A 20357-nucleotide genomic window follows, 5' to 3' on the forward strand; every position below is an offset into this window, starting at 1 on the left:
CTTTCCAATCATTGCACATGAACATCGTCAAGCTTTTGTGGTTGGTTTTGGAGTAGGAAACCCAACACAGGTTTCCTCTTCCATTTCCACCAAGAGAACAAAGTGTTACATTGTATAACAAATGCTTAAAAGTAGCTTTGGAAACAATTCGCAAATTTACATATGCATTTGAAAGTTAATTGCAGTAGACACTAGGCTAAAAGTGATCCAGAATTCATTCATGTATCCCATTATTTTAGTGACCACCTGTTTTTAACATTCTAAATACCATCTTTCATCCTACTTTTCTTGTTACGTAACTGATATGAAGTATGTCTTGAATTGGCAAATGCTAAAGCAGCTGAAAAATACAGAGTGAACGTGTACATAAATCATAGCACAATCTACATCTCTCCTCTGTAGCATGGCAGCAGATGTCCATTAGAAATAAAACTGAGATTAAAGATGCACATTATTAAACTACCAGTAAATGTGAATGTGTAAAGTTGGACATAAGTTATTGCATTTCACTTACATTACTTATGATGTTTTGAAAAACCAGGAAACTATCCAGATGTAGAATTTTACATTTTGATGAAGGAAAAATTGCCATTGAATGTATTGTTAAGGAATTAGCATATCCAGGTGATAGTAAGAAACAGTTTTTGAATATTATTACATGCATTTTAAAACCAGTATTCAGTTTCTGTATATTTGTATTCTGCTGGTACTCAAGCTAGAGCCCATCGTCCAAAACAGCAGACAAAAATAGACTTTCCTTATTATCTCAGTATTGTCAGGTGATGTTCAAGATGCAGGGTGCCGAATATACTACAATTTATAGTCTTTCAAGGGAGAAAAATATTTAAAGAAGAAAGGACGCTATCTCTAGTTTGATGAAACTCATTACTTATGGGTGGCTACTGAGTGTTTTGTTTGAGCTATTAACAAGATAGATGTATTGTTGTGAATGTCTGTTTTTAATGTGAAGCAATCATGCCATTAATCATATTTTGCATAGGGTGTAATTATCTGAGAGCTAAATTTTATCATATTACGTAACTGTCTGCTGCTGAACAGTAATAAAACTTCAGATATTTTCAGTCTTCCCCTCTTCAATTAAACAAGCAAACAATTAGCTTTTTTTGTTAATTGTTCCAGAAGACTCAAGAGTAGTTGATTTTTAGAGACTTACAAGTCCTTTAATATCTTGCAAAAGTCACATATAGTAATCATTATTTTTTGGTTTGATGTAGTAATAAGAAGACAAAGAACTTAGTGCTGCTTTTTGGTGCATCCAATACTTAATGCAAATGTGACATAACAGCACTTAAAATGATATGCAAATGTGTCATAACAGCACTTAGAATAATTTTGATTAAGATTTTTCAAGTCTTCTTATCTTAATTTGAAACAGATCATATTTTCTGTTTTAATTTGAAACCCATCACTTTTGTCTCATGCCTCTAATCCTTGCACCTGGTCAGAAGGATTAATCTGAGATGGGAAGTAGAGATACAACTGATGGTTGCAGGTAGGTGTAGGGACGGAGCCTGGATCCCAATTAGAAAAACTTCCTGCCAGTGGAGGGGACGAACAGTCCTCTGCAGCCCCTTCATTAGGCAGCAAATCCAAGCTTGGATGGGATGCAACAAAGAAGCACAAGGTTAAAGTAAGTTACTCTGTCACATCTTATGTGTAAAGCATTGTGTGTAAGTGTGCAAACATAATTCATCCAGAGCTCATTAATAAAACTTAATGAATTTAGCATGTTTCCAGCAGTTATGAGTTGTGCACTATGTAGCATTAAGTGTTTTCTGCTTGGAGGTAATACCTTCAGTTGAAGGCTTGTTTATGAGGCCAACAGAAATGCTTACGGATTTGCTCCCTTTGGCAATACATTTTTTTACCTCATTCCATTCTTACCTATTCTGCATGCTTACAGACAAAGGCATTATATTTTTTGAAACTACTTGGATGTAATGTTTTTTTTTTTTCCCATGATCAGGCAATTTTCAAATAATTCTCAATCAATATGAATGATATACTTAGTGAAGGAGTATATAGTACTGTTCACATGCAAATGAAAGTGTGAGCAATCAATAGAGCATGCTGAAGCAAATGATAGAGTCTAACATATACACTCCTGGAAATTGAAATAAGAACACCGTGAATTCATTGTCCCAGGAAGGGGAAACTTTATTGACACATTCCTGGGGTCAGATACATCACATGATCACACTGACAGAACCACAGGCACATAGACACAGGCAACAGAGCATGCACAATGTCGGCACTAGTACAGTGTATACCCACCTTTCGCAGCAATGCAGGCTGCTATTCTCCCATGGAGACGATCGTAGAGATGCTGGATGTAGTCCTGTGGAACGGCTTGCCATGCCATTTCCACCTGGCGCCTCAGTTGGACCAGCGTTCGTGCTGGACGTGCAGACCGCGTGAGACGAAGCTTCATCCAGTCCCAAACATGCTCAATGGGGGACAGATCCGGAGATCTTGCTGGCCAGGGTAGTTGACTTACACCTTCTAGAGCACGTTGGGTGGCACGGGATACATGCGGACATGCATTGTCCTGTTGGAACAGCAAGTTCCCTTGCCGGTCTAGGAATGGTAGAACGATGGGTTCGATGACGGTTTGGATGTACCGTGCACTATTCAGTGTCCCCTCGACGATCACCAGTGGTGTACGGCCAGTGTAGGAGATCGCTCCCCACACCATGATGCCGGGTGTTGGCCCTGTGTGCCTCGGTCGTATGCAGTCCTGATTGTGGCGCTCACCTGCACGGCGCCAAACACGCATACGACCATCATTGGCACCAAGGCAGAAGCGACTCTCATCGCTGAAGATGACACGTCTCCATTCGTCCCTCCATTCACGCCTGTCGCGACACCACTGGAGGCGGGCTGCACGATGTTGGGGCGTGAGCGGAAGACGGCCTAACGGTCTGCGGGACCGTAGCCCAGCTTCATGGAGACGGTTGCGAATGGTCCTCGCCGATACCCCAGGAGCAACAGTGTCCCTAATTTGCTGGGAAGTGGCGGTGTGGTCCCCTATGGCACTGCATAGGATCCTACGGTCTTGGCGTGCATCCGTGCGTCGCTGCGGTCCGGTCCCAGGTCGAAGGGCACGTGCACCTTCCGCCGACCACTGGTGACAACATCGATGTACTGTGGAGACCTCACGCCCCACGTGTTGAGCAATTCGGCGGTACGTCCACCCGGCCTCCCGCATGCCCACTATACGCCCTCGCTCAAAGTCCGTCAACTGCACATACGGTTCACGTCCACGCTGTCGCGGCATGCTACCAGTGTTAAAGACTGCGATGGAGCTCCGTATGCCACGGCAAACTGGCTGACACTGACGGCGGCGGTGCACAAATGCTGCGAAGCTAGCGCCATTCGACGGCCAACACCGCGGTTCCTGGTGTGTCCGCTGTGCCGTGCGTGTGATCATTGCTTGTACAGCCCTCTCGCAGTGTCCGGAGCAAGTATGGTGGGTCTGACACACCGGTGTCAATGTGTTCTTTTTTCCATTTCCAGGAGTGTAGATGCACAACCTTAGCAGGCATCAGAGCTTCTCAGTCGCATGCGGTACTTTGAAAAATTAATTAGCTGATTTATAAATTAATGCCATACTTGCCATTGATTATTTACCATTAAAAAAGTTAAAAGACTATTAAATATTGGCACTTTATTTGTTAGTAGGTAGTGGTGTCTTCCAAGCAAGTCTGAAACTGCTTAAAAGAGCACTGAAGCCAGGTTGAGCACTGATAAGATAGTCCTGGATAGCAACTTCAGACTGCAGTCGAAAGTACTGTAAATACACCACAGTTTTTCTTTGGTCTTCAGGCTGCCAATTGAGTTGTCATTAAAACTGTACAAAATGAAACAGTGATATATCTTCATAACATGTTAAAATTGTGTGACAGAGTTGAGTCTGCTGCCTTTGATAAACATTGTTAACCTTGGAAAAGTTGTAGCAGTCAACAGCTTCACGTCTCATGCAAAATAATTTGCTGTTTTAGATCAATATCACTGTAGAAGAAACACCTTTAGGAAAACATGCTTTCAAATTGCTACCTGTTGCACATTTCCTTCTCCGGTAATCGGAGCATCAGCCTTTCTGCATTGTAACTCAAGAGAAATTCATTGAGAGGCCCATGTTTAGAATATTGCACCAGGAAATGTAAATTTTCATGATAGATGTAAAACAGTGTGTGCCAGAATAGACCTGTGTGGCAGAATTAAAACTGCTTGCCATAGCATGACAAACCTAAATCATTACCTTCTGCGAGCAGTATTCAGTTGGGAGAGCATTGCCCCTGAAAGCAAGAACTTTTCATTCTGGCTATAAGGTGCATCGAGTCATATGCATTTTGTATTTCAATTTTCTCATAAACCAGGAGGTATGTATCAGGAAAGTGATGTGTGTCTGATGCAATGTCTGGAAAGAGCCAAGTCTAGGTTATGTACTGTTATTAACACACGGCAGTAAAGAGTTTCATTTAAAATAAACTGAAATACAATTTTATTGATGCTCACACTTTGAGACGAAGAGATATGGGGTATCACTGTGATGACACTAACAGAAATATGCACAAAACAATCAGTTGTATATTCTCTTGAAATTCTTGAAGCTGTATTGTGTACTCTCATAGGCACAGAGTGCAGGCTGGGCTCTCCACAGGCATTTGCAATGAGTGTACTAGCTGCTGACATATGACAGTCTATACCCAATCCCCACACCTGCCCTCTCTGTCAAGTGGATTGAGAACAAGTTAATGTCTACTAGTTGTACAATCTACCAACACAGATATAATTTTTTGGAGCATTGTTCCAGGAAAAACAGCAATTTATTAATATTATAACTTGTAACAATAAACACAATCATTATCACATTTAACTTGTGTATTTTTATTTTTAGATAACTGGTTTCGATCTTCTAAGATATCATCTTCAGATCTTACATTCCTTGATGACAATAGGAACCATTGGCGTGAAGCAGGTCCATCTGTGCAGGTGTGGAGAACATTGCTCACTGCTGCAGTTTTCTCCATGCCTGCACAGATATATCTGCTCCATGCCAGTAGTCCCTAATGTCATCTGAAGATGATCTCATAGAAGATTAAAGCTGGCCATCAAAAATAAAAATACACAATTAGCATGCAATCATGGCTGTGTTTATTGATATAAGTTAACAGATATTTTTGTCCTGTGATAAAGGAAATACAATGCTGTAAGTTGCCGATTTCTTGCCAGATGCAAATCACCTAAACAGAAAAATATGCCTCTCACCAACTTCCATTTCATGTAAGAAATTCCAAAATGAATTGAGATGTTAGCAAAATTCTTGACACCAGTTTTACATGCACTTCACATTACATGTGTCTGTCTACTTGGTCGGCAAGCATGCTGATGAAGCAGTGATCAGATAGTAAGGCAATAACTCTATCAGGCTACTAGATGCACCATGCTTAGCATGTAGATGGTTATGATAATTTGGTATCATCACTAACTACATGCAAATTTCAAACAATGTAATTCATATTTTTGGCCATTCTGATTTAAGTTTTCTGTGATTTCCTAAATTGCTTCAGGCAAATGATGGGATGGTTCCTTTTAAGGGGCAGCTGATTTCCTTCCCTCATCCGATGGGACTGATGACTTCACTTTTTGGTCCCCTCCCCCAAATCAACCAACCAACCAGTCATATTTTTCTTACAGAATTTGTGGCAGCCATAGCATTCTTTTGTGCAGTAATTCTTGTATTCAAAAATTTTAGGCAATTATTGGTTACTTATAAATAAATATTAGAGTTAAATTGAAATACTCCTAATAGTGAGGATTGTTTTAAATAATTTAGTGTCATGACCAAACCAGAATCAATTTTTTGTTGTATCCCTCATAAAATTTTTCTTTACCCACCAGGAGGTAACTACAAATGCTTGGCAATTGAGAATGATAAAAGGTTGGACATTCATGTGGTGGTCAAGTAGAGCGGAAGTGGCAAACCTAATGATATTGTTATGAATGTAGGAACTGAATGCTAATCTTAATTCAGCACAAACATCCACATAAACAGAAGAAATGTTTTCCTACAGTTCCTTAACAGTGGTTGTTGCATGGTGTGATAAGTGAACACTTGCCGTGACAGTGCATGTTATAACAAAGGTGTGGCAACACAGTAAAAACTAACCAATAATCGAAAATCCAGGATGGAATAATGGCAATGTTATGACAAGGATAGATTGCTACTCACTGAATAATGGAGTGTTGAGTCGCTGACAGGCACACCAAAATGACTGCTAAACAAGTAAGCTTTTGGCCAAAAGGCCTTCTCCTGAATTAGGCAACACACACACACACACACACACACAACTTGCACACACATGACCACTGTCTCTGGCTGCCGAGGCCAGACTGCAAGTAACAGCGCGTGATGAGAGAGGCACTCTAGGTTGGGTAGGTAGGAATCAGGCTGGGGTGAGGAGGGAGAGGGTTAGTAGGGTAGGAGTGGGGGGCAGTAGCCACCACCCCTACCCTGCTATCCCTCTGCAGCCCAGCTTCCTCCCTACCCCCACCAACCAGATTGCCTCTCCTATCATGCACTGTTGCTCGCAGTCTGGTCTCGGCACCCAGAGACAGTGGGCATGTGTGTGTGAGTTCTGTTTGTGTGAGTGTGTGTGTATGTTGCCTAATTCAGAAGACCTTTTGCCCATAAGCTTACTTGTTTTAGCAGTCTTTTGGTGTGCCTGTCTGTGACTCAACCCTCCACTGTATGGTGAGTAGCAATCTATCGTTTTCCTAATACTGGAACTCACAAATAACATTTATTGGGAACATTATGAAATGGTACTTAACTTTGATACACTCTGATGCTTGGCACTTGTTTTGCTAAACCTAATACAATGATATCTAACTTTGAGTCTCTTGGCTGTCTGTAATATTGTAAGTCTCACTGATATTAAGGCTTGCAGACACACTGTTACTGGTCATAGTTATCCATAAATAGCTCCTGCTAAATCGGAAGGTAGGGAATACTGTCTGAGCTAACTGCAGACACTGATGTGAACTTTCAAACTGTTGGTGTGAAACTGATGAGTGACAGATGCACATCGTGTTTTGAGACCATCAGCCCACCAGCACAAGTTTGAAGTAAAGTAGTCCACTGATGTCCTTGTACCCTATTGGCTGTTCCCACTGTCAGTGAACATACAGTGTGCCAGAGAAAGTGGTGTGGAAGCAGAAGACGTCGTCGTTTTTGAACGCCATATGGAGACTGCTGTGCAGTGCTGAGAGATACCAGGCGAGTGGTTGTGCCTGTGTGGTGGCAGCCTCTCACAGTATTTGTTGATACATCTTGCTTGGTACACAACAGATCTGAATGATTATCTTGTACTGAGATCACGAAAAGTGATGAGAAGATGGTGTACTTCTTAAGTTCAAAAAGTTTCGAGACTGGATTAATAAAAACATAGAGAAAAGTTAAGACAGTAATTTTAATGCTCCAGCTGTTCTATGTAGCATCCCCCGATATGAGTACAATGCACAAAAATGTTCATACAACCATGCGAAACTGTCATAAAAGTCTGTTCAACTCATGCATTACAGTGCACCTTCTTCAGTGGGGGCAAAACATCAGAGATCTAGTCTTCACTTTGTTGTTTTGTGACAAGTTTGTATTGATAACACAAAGTCTTGTCATCCATGACTATTTTTCTCAGAAAAGAGATGCTTCCATTTTTCGTTTCAGTTAAGTAATAGCAAGCGTCCACGCATCGTTGTGTGACAAACTTTGCACACTTTTCTTGTCTTTAAAACTTTCTTGGGAATATCTTGAGCACTTGATGTGGAACTGTTCCATCCATTGCGGTTTGTGACACAATTGTGTTGACACACTATGTCTGCACTGCCTGTTCACAGCTCACTGATTGAATGCAGATGTTTGTTCAAACTGCTACCATAATGACAGCACTGATGTCACTTATACACCAGGAATAAAATCAGTTTTGGAACATTCTGGGTGGATGGTGCACACTGTTGATCATAAGAAGAAAAGCATGTGATCTCCTGGTCAAATGGACCTATACTAATCTAACGGAAATAGTAGCTGGATTTTTGTTAAGGAATGTCTTGGTAATGTTAGCTTACACATCAATAGAGGAAACTGAAAAATGCATGTATAATGACCTACAAGTTACAGGATAGGAATGTGAAGTTTCAAGCTAATTATTTTGCAATTGATATAGCCAAGGGCATGTCTTTGGTCCATATAAATTGGTACAGCAAACCAGCTATATAATAGTCAGGCCTCTATCTCAAAATCGTGTGCTTAAATAGGTAAGAAAATCCACAAGGCGACATGAATATCACGTGGAGTGCCACATCGAAATGAAACTGACTTTGTGTGTGTGTGCGATTTTGGGAAAAACAATGGAAACCTAAGTTGGGATGACTGTACAGGATTTGAACATCATTCCTCCAGAAGTCAACTCCAATGGCTTGCCCTCTTTACCACCTTGCTCACTGGACACATATGAATATGCACATATAAAACATATAATTGTAGCAGATATTGCTGATCAGTTTGATAACTTACAAACAGTTCTTTCTCAATCCAGTGAAAATTAAAATGCAATACAGTTGAGATCTTAATATCTACACGACATTTCATCATCACCACCATCATCATCATTATCAACAACAACAACAATAACAACGTATCAAGGTTTAAAAAATGACTCTTTAAAAGCATTCAGTCTGAAAATCAGAGAACATGGCAGGATGCTAAATATTTTTGTGGAATGTTGCCCAAGATAAGTCATTGTGGTCTCATATTGTGAGCACATCATAACAAAGAAAACGTATAAAATCAAATTTGAAACAAGCGCAAGTAAAGTCTCTACAATGCAGATGCAACTTGCTGAATACATGGTATCATCTAAGAACTTTATGGAAGTGGTTACCACCTAAATTGAAAGCAAATGAAATACCTGACATAACATAACTTAGAAATGGTCTATAAATTGGTGGTATCGCTGGGTTGATTTTAGAACTACTGTGAGTTACATACACCACTACAAACTGTTTAATGTTTATTGTGCTTTGCAGAAGAGCAGATGATGATGGAACATAAGGGATAACATGTAATATGAAAATGATGATCCTAATCAAGTAAATATTTTACTTGGTTTCATTGTTACTGACAGATTTTAGAAAGTAATACTTTATTCGTACAGCAGAGTATTGCAGTAGGAGTTGCTGTGTGCATATCTGCACTTTAAACATTTAATTCAAAGACTTTTTAAATTTCTTTTGGCATTAAGTATTTATAAAAAGCAAGTCATGCCTTCTAATCCAACTAAAATGAATCTCGTGTAATGCGAGTACTAGTTGTGATATTGTTATGCCAAAGAAGTAGAAAAGACAAGGTGTAGCCAGCTACTTGTTCTTTTCAAAAATGAGAAATTTATTCCATTTTGAAACAGCCAAGCCCTCACCATTTCAGTTTGAGACCAGCTACCATTCTTTATTGGAAGCTTTATAATTTTTTAAAGTGAATCAAGGGCTGCAGAATGTAATAGGATTAAATCAGCCAATGCTGAGGGGAATGTGGCACTAAAAGTAGTAGATGAGCTTTGCTGTTTGGGCAGCAAAATAACTGATATTGGCAGAAGTAGAGCGGATATAAAATGCAAACAGACAGTAGCAAGAAAAGCATTTCTGAAACAGACACTATTATGAAAAGGATGGACTGCTATTTACCATATAGAGGAGGCATTTACTTGCAGGTAGGCACAACAAAAAGACAGCCATACATTTGAGCTTCCGGCCAAAAGACCTTCTTCTAAAGTAGAAAAACACACACAAACCACTATGTCTGGGTGCAGAGACTGGACAGCGTACAGCCAACTGCGCCTCATGGGAATAGCAATCTGTGAGTGATGTGGGAGGCTGGGGTGAGGAGGTGAGGGATACTAGGGTAGCGGTGAGGCAAGATATAGTGCTAGTTTTAGTGCTGGAGTGCCCACAATTACTTTACCTTTGACAACATCACATACAAATAAATCTATGTTACAGCAGTGAGCACCCATATGGCACCATCTTATGCCAACCTATTCATGGGCCATCTAGTGGAATCCTTCCTAAAAACAGAATCCAAACCCATCACCTGGTTCAGATTCATTGATGACATCTTGATCTGGACTGAGGGTGAGGACATCCCATCCACATTCCACCAGAACCTCAGCATCTTCTCCCCCCCCCCCCTCCCCTCCACTTCAACAGCTGCCACCCATTCCATATCAGGAGTCCCTTCCATACACTCTAGCTACCCATGGCTGTCACATCTGTAGTGACAGCAGTCCCTCTCCAGAAAATACCTCACTGAGGCCTTCATAGACCAAAATTACTCTCCTAACTTTGTACAGAAATAGATGTCCCATGCCATGTCTCGCCAGAAACCTACCAACTTCCGCATTCCACACACAAAGGAGCATACCCCTCATGGCTCAGTATCACCCAGGATTGGAGTAACTGAATCACATTCTCTGTCTGGGTTTTGACTACCTCTTGTTGTGCCCTGAAATAAGGACTATCTTTCCCATTATACTTCCCACTCTTCCCACTGTGTTATTCCGTTGCCCACCAAACTTACACAGTATCTTTGTTTATCCTTAGTACACTGCTGTTACAAACTCCTCGCTTCATGGCTCGTATCCCTGCAATAGACCTAGATGTAAGACGTGTCCCATACATCCTTCCATCACCGTCTACTCCAGTCTGGTAACAGGTGTCTCCTGTCCTGTCAGTGGCAGAGCTACCTGTGAAAGCAGTTATGTGATCTACTTAATAAGCTGCAACCATTGTACTGCTTTCTACATGAGCATGACAACCAACAAGCTGTCTATCCACTTCAGTGGGCACCGAAAAGCTGAGGTCAAGAGACAGCAGGACAACCCAGTTGCTGAACTTGCTGCTAACGCAATCTGCTTAACTTCAATGACCGCGTCACAGCCTGTGCTGTCTGGATCCTTTCTACCAACAAGTTTTTCTGAACTGCAGAGGTGGGAACTCTCCCTATAGTATATCCTACATTCCCATAACCCCCCTGGACGCAACCTTCCCTACTTCCTGTCATGTACCTACCTATCCCCTTCTATGTCCCAATCCATCACTACACAGCCTTCTATTCCATCAGTGCACCACATAGTCTTTCCCCCACTCTTCTACATATCTCCTTTACCACCACCACCACCACCCCTCCCCCACTTAGCACCCCTACTCTGTTGTCACCATATCCCTGCTCCCACAAGGAGCACACCACCCTCCCATCCCCTCACACCCCTGCTCTCCCCCTCCCCAACCCCCTCCTCCTTACCCTCACCACCCATGGTTTGCTTCTCCCATCAGGAGCAGTTGGCCATACACAGTCTGGCCTCAGTAGTCAGAGACACTGGTCATGTGTGTGTATGTTGTGCTATTTTAGAAGGCAGCCTTAAAACCAAAAGCTCAAATGTATAGCTATCTTTTTATTGTACCTCTTTGCAACTCGTTTCCTCTATATGATGAGTAGCAGTCTATCCATTGCATAATATTGTCATTATTTCATCCTGGATTTTCCATTGTTCGATTTCTGAAAAAGAGAAATTTCTAAACATCTAATACAGATTTGTGTGTTAGGAAGTCTTAAGCTTTGGAGTGTGGCCTTGTACAGAAGTAAAACGTAGTCTGTAAACAGTTCAGAAAAGAAAAGCGTAGAAGCTTTTCAAATGTGGTGTTATGGAAAAATGCTGAAGATTAGTTGTGTAGGTCAGATAACTAATGACGAAGTACTGAATAGAATTTGTTAGAAAAGAAATTTGTGACAGAACTTGACTAAAAGAAGGGATCAGTTGACTGGACATATTCTGAGGCATCAAGATATTGTCAATTTGGTAATGAAGAGAAGTGTGTGTGTGTTTGGAGGAGGGAGGGTAAATGTAGGGGGAGCCAATGATTTGATTGCAGTTCAGAAGGATGTAGGTTACATTAGTTATTCAGAGATGATAAGACTTGTGGAGGATAGCCTTATGTGAAGAGCTGCATCAAACAATTCTTCGAAGTGAATACCACAATAACTTCTACGACATTATTATTTGCATCTATGTTGTGATGACCATTATGTTAACATCAAGTCAGAGAATAGACAATTCAATTTTAACTTATATCTCTCCTAGAAATACTGAATGTGTTTGTTTTGATATTGGGTAATGTTACTCTTTGCTTCTACACTTAGCAGTATGAATATGTAACAGGTTCCTAGCACTGCTATTGGGCATGTTCTATCACCACTAAACTATACTTGCTCTACTAGAATGAAGTTTATCTTATCAGTGCAAAAACCAATACTGATTTAGAATGTATTGTTTGCATTAGTAATGTTAACTTCATTTCATACCGACACAACAGATGGATACCTTACAATATGAGTTCTGCCATACGTACTGCTACATTTTAAGGCCTAAAATAGCTATTCAATTTCTTTATTATGAAATGTAGGCATAATATCTCATTAAATTCAATAATGTGGAACAATGAATGATGTAACTGGCTACCACAATGTAGAAGCAGATATGTAAAGGACAATACTTGCATTTCAGGATTGTGTGGCATTCAAATAGCCGGTATTTGCACATCATTCCCACACAAGACCGCTATTGCCTGTTCATGTCTGGTTTCAGACACAGTTCTGTGTGATCTCCTAGGTTTCCTGCTGTCGGCGTGATTGATTAACAGTGTGCTTCCAGGTGTCGTGCTGTCAGAATACCCGGAAGCAGACCATTGAACAGTATCATTCACCATACAAATCAAGTGTTAACGACTTTCAGTAACATAAAATATAGTTACAGCCAGTACATTGTGTTTTCTGCTACAGATCTTCACATTTGAAGCTTTTGCATGTGCTGCAACATTTTCTTTGGTAAGAACAATGACAGCTGACAATGTGCTTGTCTGCTTATAGGTGTTCACAGTTGCAGTAGCTGGTTACTTTTTAAACATCAGAAACAGCTATGGTAACAAGTGACTATATGATGACAGTAGAAGAAAAATGTCGATTATAATTTTCATAATTTCTTCCTGCTCATGCACTGTAGTTATTATGTAAGGCACATGTGAAATTAGGGCTCTCCAGCATGAACTACAGATTCAACAGTAATGTTCCTGCACAACTACTAATAATAAACAGTTCATTGAAATTTTGTACATGTAAAATCAATATGTTGGCCATAAAATGGGCAGAGCAATTCATTAATATGGCTGAATTTAAGAATGTTATTATATCATTTGTGGCTTTACTTTATGCACTTGCTTTCTTTCTTTCATGGATCTCTCTACTTTTTGAACACCGACTTTGTCTGGATCTATTGTTTTTTATGTATGTTGATATGACAGATTACGTTCTAGAAATTTGCAATTTTTCACGTGTAGTGTAATCTGAAATTTAAATCTTCTACTTTAACACAATTTTCAGGTCAGTTTTAGAAGGGTACAGAGAGGTTGTTTGTCTAGAGGTATTCTAATTAAGAAGTTTTTCATTGAGACAAGTGTAAAATGTTACTCCCAAGTGGACAGGGCTACAAAATTTCTGAGATGACAGTGTTCCTGCGAACAACTGTAATCATTATTTATTTTCCACCATTGGCCTATTTCAGCTATTGTTCCTTTTTTGAGTGGTAGCTGACATGTATGAGGACAAACCACCAAGCTGTCTAGTCACCATCGTATTGTGGGCAAACATAAAACTTGCACATGGATGCTTGTTGTATGTTTTATGTTTGGCCACTATATGCTGGTGGCTGGACAGGTTGGTGGCTTGTCCCGATGGATGTCAACTACCACTTGAAAATGGAACAATAGCTGAAATTGGCCAATAGTGGAAATAATTAATCATTACAGTTAGTGGTAGAAATGTTGTCATTTCATCACAAAGATGTGAAATGTGTTACAGAACCTGTGGCCACAAGACACAATGTGAAGTAATTTGTTGTTACATTGTACTCAGTGGGGCTTTAATTAGAATGTGTTTTCTGCTATCAAACTCCACACCAGTATATGATATCTCTGTTGATAGAGAAATAACACTTTCTGTGATTATAGTAGGAAAGTTCTGCTAGAGTTAAGTACTTTAGGAATAAAACTGACCATTCACTGAAAAGCAGAAGTGTTAACTCATAGACAGACACACACGAAAAAGACAGGAAACTTGCTAGCTTTTGGACTATAATAGATTCATGACTATGTGGTCTAATATGGCAGGTCAAGCTGAATAGGCTGGAGTTCTGTAAATTCTCTCTTCTGACTCCAGCCTAGCCATTCAAAACACTCCTTTTTTATACCAAAACTCTATTTTATTAGCATTTCGTGACTTCTTATAGTGTTTTTTATACACATACTGCACTCTTAAAGATTATTAAAGGGAATATCAAACAGAATACATTATAAAGTATGAACGTGTGATTAAACATGTCAAAAGCCAGGCTTAACAAAAAAGATGAGACTTACAGATTTGAGGTTTTAAAAAAGTCTTTGTTAATGGTTGTTTCCCTCCTTAAGCCCTCTTCCATGCAGCCACAATATATCTCCATTTATGCAAACAGATGGTATCAGCTGGCATTCATTACTCCTGCTCATTAATAAATTGCAGCGCTGCTGTGAATGTGCGACGAGATTTCTCCTGTGATCTCAGTTTGCCTCCTCTTTTTGTATTACTTCCCTCTGTGTCACCATTTCCACAATATCATTGTCATTTAGTTCATCAGCTTCATCATTTGCCATCCATTCTGTGACATCCTGTATGTAGACAACCTCACAGACCAGTACATCTTCCATTATTTCCCCATTAATGAGGGCCTAAGCACATAGTTGCCAGCTTTAATCCCATTGGTAACTCATTCCTTATTTTTCTTGTATCTGGGTGCCGTAGCAGCAAGCATTTTCGTAGGGAATATCTTTTAATTTAAACGACTCTTATCACAATTGTACAACTGTTCACCAGAAATGCCTTCCTCATCAATTAACTTCGAAAGATAATATTTAAATAATGTCATAACCTCTTTGTCAGCAGATAAAGCTTCTCCACCAATGATAAATCTGGCAAACACCAAATCTTTTTTCCCACTTTTCCAAATCCAACCATCCGTCACTGACAGTAAATTCTGAGCCTTCATCTTCTGTTTGCTACTGAAATTGCAATGCTTTTTCCTGCAATATCAACCAGGTAATGAGCAAACCTTTTACTCTTAAATGTTCATGCCACAAAAATAAAGCTGCCTCAACTTCTGTATGCTTACCTTTCAATATTGTCTTTCTTACTATCATTCCACGTCCACTAGGGAGCACACCATATTTTAATTTCTGTTCGAGTTTTCTTCCAGTCCCAACAGTACTTTTTCCTACCTGTAACTCGAGTATAATAATTTTGGCTGCTCCCCCTGAATCCTCTCACATGCTACACATAGTTTCTGATTCACAGTCACTGCAAGTTTTTTTTTCTTTTTTACACATTTCAGATTCTTTATTTGAAACACCACACTAAACAACAATTTAATAACACATGCACTTAGGACATCTGATATGCAACTGAAGAAACAAAGGACAGAGGGTAGCCAACAGAGCTGCTCTCTATGTGTGTTTATTGTCGTTTGTGAGTGCTGGAAGAGAATTCCTAAGTATCGCTTGTTGAAGAATGGGTCTGGTAATATATTCAGTATTAACAGTACAGTATGTACCTCACAGTGGTGACTCCAGATGTGCTAGATGCACAAAATCAATGGAAAATCCAGGATGGCCTCGGCAAGCGGAGAGAGTGGTCATGTGCGTGTGAGCTATGTTTACGTGTGTGTGTGTGTGTGTGTGTGTGTGTGTGTGTGTGTGTGTGTGTGTTTTGTCTATTTCAGAAGAAGGCCTTCTGGCCAAAAATTTGTTGTGCCTTTCTGAAACTCAACATCTCGGCTAAAATGCTAACAAGAAGCACAAAACATGTTGAAAGCCCACACAGCATTCAAGCTGGTGCCTGCTTGCAAAATCTTTGGAAAAGTACATAGTGTAGAATAAATTGATTCTCATTATATCATTGAAAGTTGTCATTATGATATTAGCTAAGTAGGCTGGATAGTATGGAGGCCCATATAGTCATGAGCTGGATAAAGTGTACATCCTTCATCCTTTCTTGAGCTATATAAAAACAAAGATGATGTGACTTACCAAACGAAAGTGTTGGCAGGTCGATAGACACACAAACATACACACGAAATTCAAGCTTTCGCAACGAACGGTTGCTTCATCAGGAAAGAGTGAAGTAGAGGGAAAGACAGAAGGATGTGGGTTTTAAGGGAGAGGGTAAGGAGTCATTCCAATCCCGGGAGCGGAAAGACTTACCTTAGGGGGAAAAAAGGACAGGTATACACTCGCGCGCACACACACACATATCCATCCGCACATACACAGACACAAGCAGACATACGTAAAGGCAAAGAGTTTGGGCAGAGATGTCAGTCGAGGCAGAAGTACAGAGGCAAAGATGTTGTTGAAAGACAGGTGAGGTATGAGCGGCGGCGAATTGAAATTAGCGGAGATTGAGACCTGGTGGATAACGAGAAGAGAGGACATACTGAAGGGCAAGTTCCCATCTCCGGAGTTCTGACAGGTTGGTGTTAGTGGGAAGTATCCAGATAACCCGGACACTGTAACACTGTGCCAAGATGTGCTGGCCGTGCACCAAGGCATGTTTAGCCACAGGGTGATCCTCATTACCAACAAACACTGTCTGCCTGTGTCCATTCATGCGAATGGACAGTTTGTTGCTGGTCATTCCCACATAGAAAGCTTCACAGTGTAGGTAGGTCAGTTGGTAAATCACGTGGGTGCTTTCACACGTGGCTCTGCCTTTGACCGTGTACACCTTCCGGGTTACAGGACTGGAGTAAGTGGTGGTGGGAGGAAGCATGGGACAGGTTTTACACCGGGGGCAGTTACAAGAGTAGGAGCCAGAGGGTAGGGAAGGTGGTTTGGGGATTTGCCACTGGATGGTCTGTCTAGTTCCTGGGCACAGTTTGGTGGTGGCCATTCATTCTGGTGGACTGCTGCACAGTGATTGGAACAGAACTAGTATATAATATGGCTGCCTTCACAGACGGCCTGTCCACTGGTGGGGTAGGATAAACGGGTGGATTGGACAGGTCGTACATCTGGGTCTTCCACAGGGATATGATTCCAGTGGCAAAGTACGTGGAGTAGGAATGGACTAGGATGTTATATAGTGTGGGTGGATGGCAGAACACCATGTTAGGAAGTGTAGGAAGGATCTTGGGTCAGGTATCCCTCATTTCAGGGCATGATGTTAGAATATCAAAAACCTGACAAAGGATATGGTTCAGCTTTCCAGTCCAGGTTGATATTTGGAGATGACGGGTGTTCCTTTTTAGCTGATTTTTGGGGGTGATAGGAGGATTAGGGTGTGCAAAGATGTGGCCTGTAATAATCTTTTTGTAGACTGGGTTTGGAGGTTAGTTCCTGTCTGTGAAGGCCCTCAGGAGACATTTGGCATACTGAGCAAGGGAGTTGGCGTCATTGGAGATGTGTCGTCCACGAGTGGGCAAGCCACTAGTTACTCATCCCCAGCCCCTCTTCCTGTCTCCTGCCTTTCTCTCCCTCTACCCACACTACCCAACACAACTCCCACCTTACCTTAGTCCATCTGCCAAACTGTACTTCTGGCATTGTGCATCCTCCATGTTGGGGAACAGGTGTGAACGTGTCTACACACATACATACATACGTGTGTGTGCCTGTATTTGCTCTCTAGCTCGAAAGGAAAAAGAAATGTACTGCAAAAACTAGCAAGTTCTGTCTTTTTCTTTTGTTTATGCCTGTCAACAACTTGGTGCTTCTGGTTTTTTGTGAGTGGTCTCCTTTACTCCCAAAGTATTTTTGTGATTAATCATTCACTTGTGTCGCTTTTAATTTGCAATTTTTTGAATGTCAGTCTTGTTTTATATGTGTATATGTATGCTTCTGCTAATAGTGGTGTAGTTTTAGCATGTGTGTCTCCATCATATCATTTTACTCAAGCTACTAATACTACAGAAGTAATTGGTTTACATATAATAACAGTGAAAGTCTTCAGTCTGCAATAAAAAATATCTCAAAATGCTGTAGTTGTTATGCCACCAAATCTTGAGCACTCATAAGTTTCTAGACATGAGTATACATGGTTACTGCCAAGTTTCTACTTAGGTCAAAACAGTTATGGAGACCAGGTCATTTTTTTCCATCTGTGGAGTAACCTGGGAACATGTGAAGTGTCCACAGTTACCATTTACTAATGCTGCTGTGTATGATATGTAATTTTGAATTCCCAAGAAACATTATTTTTTGTAGATATATATTAATTCTTTCTCATTTCTTTTCTGTGATTTAATAATCATGCTAATTCAGTACTTCCACTCTCGTTTAATTAGATGTGCTTTTTGTGTAGTTTAAATGTATTAAACTACACCATGAAAGTTGTTTATCATAATTTTCGGGGATTTGATATTAATGGGTTTTATACTCCAATTTTTAGCTTGTAATATTGAAAAAAAAGAAAAAAAAGCACTTACTGTTCCATGATGTACTCCATACATCAGTCCACATGATAATGGAGATGTTTCGCAGATATAAAACTGAAGTGTATGGTTACTATTTTTCTCCTGTATTTTCAAGATTTTATGACAAACAAGAGGTGTTGCACTTACAAATGTGTGCGCTTTCCTTTCCTTATCAGGCTCAGTGGTAAAAGGGAGTGGGTGACCAAGCAAGATGGAATGGTGATTAAGGCACACTAAAGTATAGATGTGAAATGTGATTAATTAATCTTGTTATGAACAGTTTTCAAACAATTTGCTTTCATGTAAAGGAGACGTGTCACATTTTACTGTAAATGTCACATTTTACAATAAGAACATTTTTTGGAGAAATAAGAAAGTTGACACTATTTTGTATACATTTCTAAGATACAACTGCACAGATACTTCCTGTAGTTTTCATACTCAAAAAGTAATTATGTGATTCTCTTTTCCAAACTGCGAAACTGTGCTCAATAAATTATTCAATACGACAACAAAATTTTCCCATCAGAATTGCTGAATTTCCCCAGAAGAATATCCCATAAGAAATAACCGACTCAAAGTAGCAGTGATAGACTATTTTTCTGGCGTCTGTGTTTGTGGCACATGATAAAATACATATTGCAAAAACTAAACTACTCAGTTTTCATTCTGAGTTGTCAATGTGTACCTCTCAGTTTAAATCTTTATCAAGATTTTGCCTAAGAACTCTGTGTGGTTTGCTTCTATGATACCTTGATCATTGCAATTTATTTTTATTTCACCCCATTCTAATGATTTGGTTTCAAATTGCATACTTTTGGTTTTAGTAACATTTAGTTTTAACAGTTTTGCTGGAACTAAGATTCATGATTTTCTGATGTATTTTTGACACTTTCTGGAATTCATTCAGACATCTTGTTTTCAATTAGAACTGATGTATCATCAGCAGATAAAGCTAAATGAACATCTATAGCAAGTGGTAGACCATTTGTGTAGGAAAGGAACAGATAGGGATCCACTATCAAACATTGTAGGAGTCCTTGGGAAATTGTTTTCTATTTTGTAGAGTAATTGCTTGAATTTGGAACTACAATTACTCTGTTTCCTGTCTGTTAAGTTACAGTTGAACCATTGTAAAGTAATGTCCCTGGGTCTGTACATCTGTAATTTGCAGATAAGTATGGAGCAGCTCACTGAATCAAATACATTTGTCACCTCCCATGAGCTTCTTAATCTTATTTAATGTGGAGCATATCTTTTGAGTAAACTTATTGATGGTATTGACAGTGCATTTCCCTTGTTGCGATCCAAATTGGTTTTTGAAAATTGTGCCATTTACAGTAAGAAATTTAGATTTTGTTTTGCTTCAGTGTTTTCAAATACTCTACACAAGACTGGAAGAAGAGAGATAAGATAGTAATTTCCCATATCTTCTGTTGATCCACTTTTGAGAAATGATTTTAGCTCAGCATATTTCAACACATTTGGAGAACATCCCACCTCAAAAGACTGGTGTATAATAATCGACAGTGGTAGTGCAATGATATCAGACACACCCTTTATTGCAGAGGCGTTTGTTTCATCCCATCCAGATGAGGTTTTGCTTTTCCACATTTCTGTAGGTGATTTTTTTTCAAATTGTGTAAAAGATGTGTTCTGGTTGTTTTCAAAACTTATGAAGTTTATTGTGTCTTGATAGGCTAACGTTTCTACATCAGATGTTTCTAGTTT

The 20357-nt window shown here is 39.9% G+C and overlaps 1 protein-coding gene across 2 annotated transcripts in view; it reads left to right on the forward strand.

Moving 5' to 3' along the window:
- Nucleotides 1–20357, forward strand: part of LOC126198872 (protein AF-9) — a 104742-nt gene that overhangs the window by 49071 nt on the left and 35314 nt on the right. The window contains exon 4 of one of the 2 annotated variants that reach the window (XM_049935473.1): nucleotides 1514–1651. The exons of the other annotated variant lie outside the window; for it this stretch is intronic. Within the exon in view, the coding sequence (XP_049791430.1) occupies nucleotides 1514–1651 (138 nt within the window). The remainder of the gene's footprint in view (nucleotides 1–1513; nucleotides 1652–20357) is intronic. 2 annotated transcript variants of the gene reach the window in all.

Source organism: Schistocerca nitens, chromosome 8 (genome assembly GCF_023898315.1).
Source record: "Schistocerca nitens isolate TAMUIC-IGC-003100 chromosome 8, iqSchNite1.1, whole genome shotgun sequence".
Classification (NCBI taxonomy): Eukaryota; Metazoa; Arthropoda; class Insecta; order Orthoptera; family Acrididae; genus Schistocerca; species Schistocerca nitens.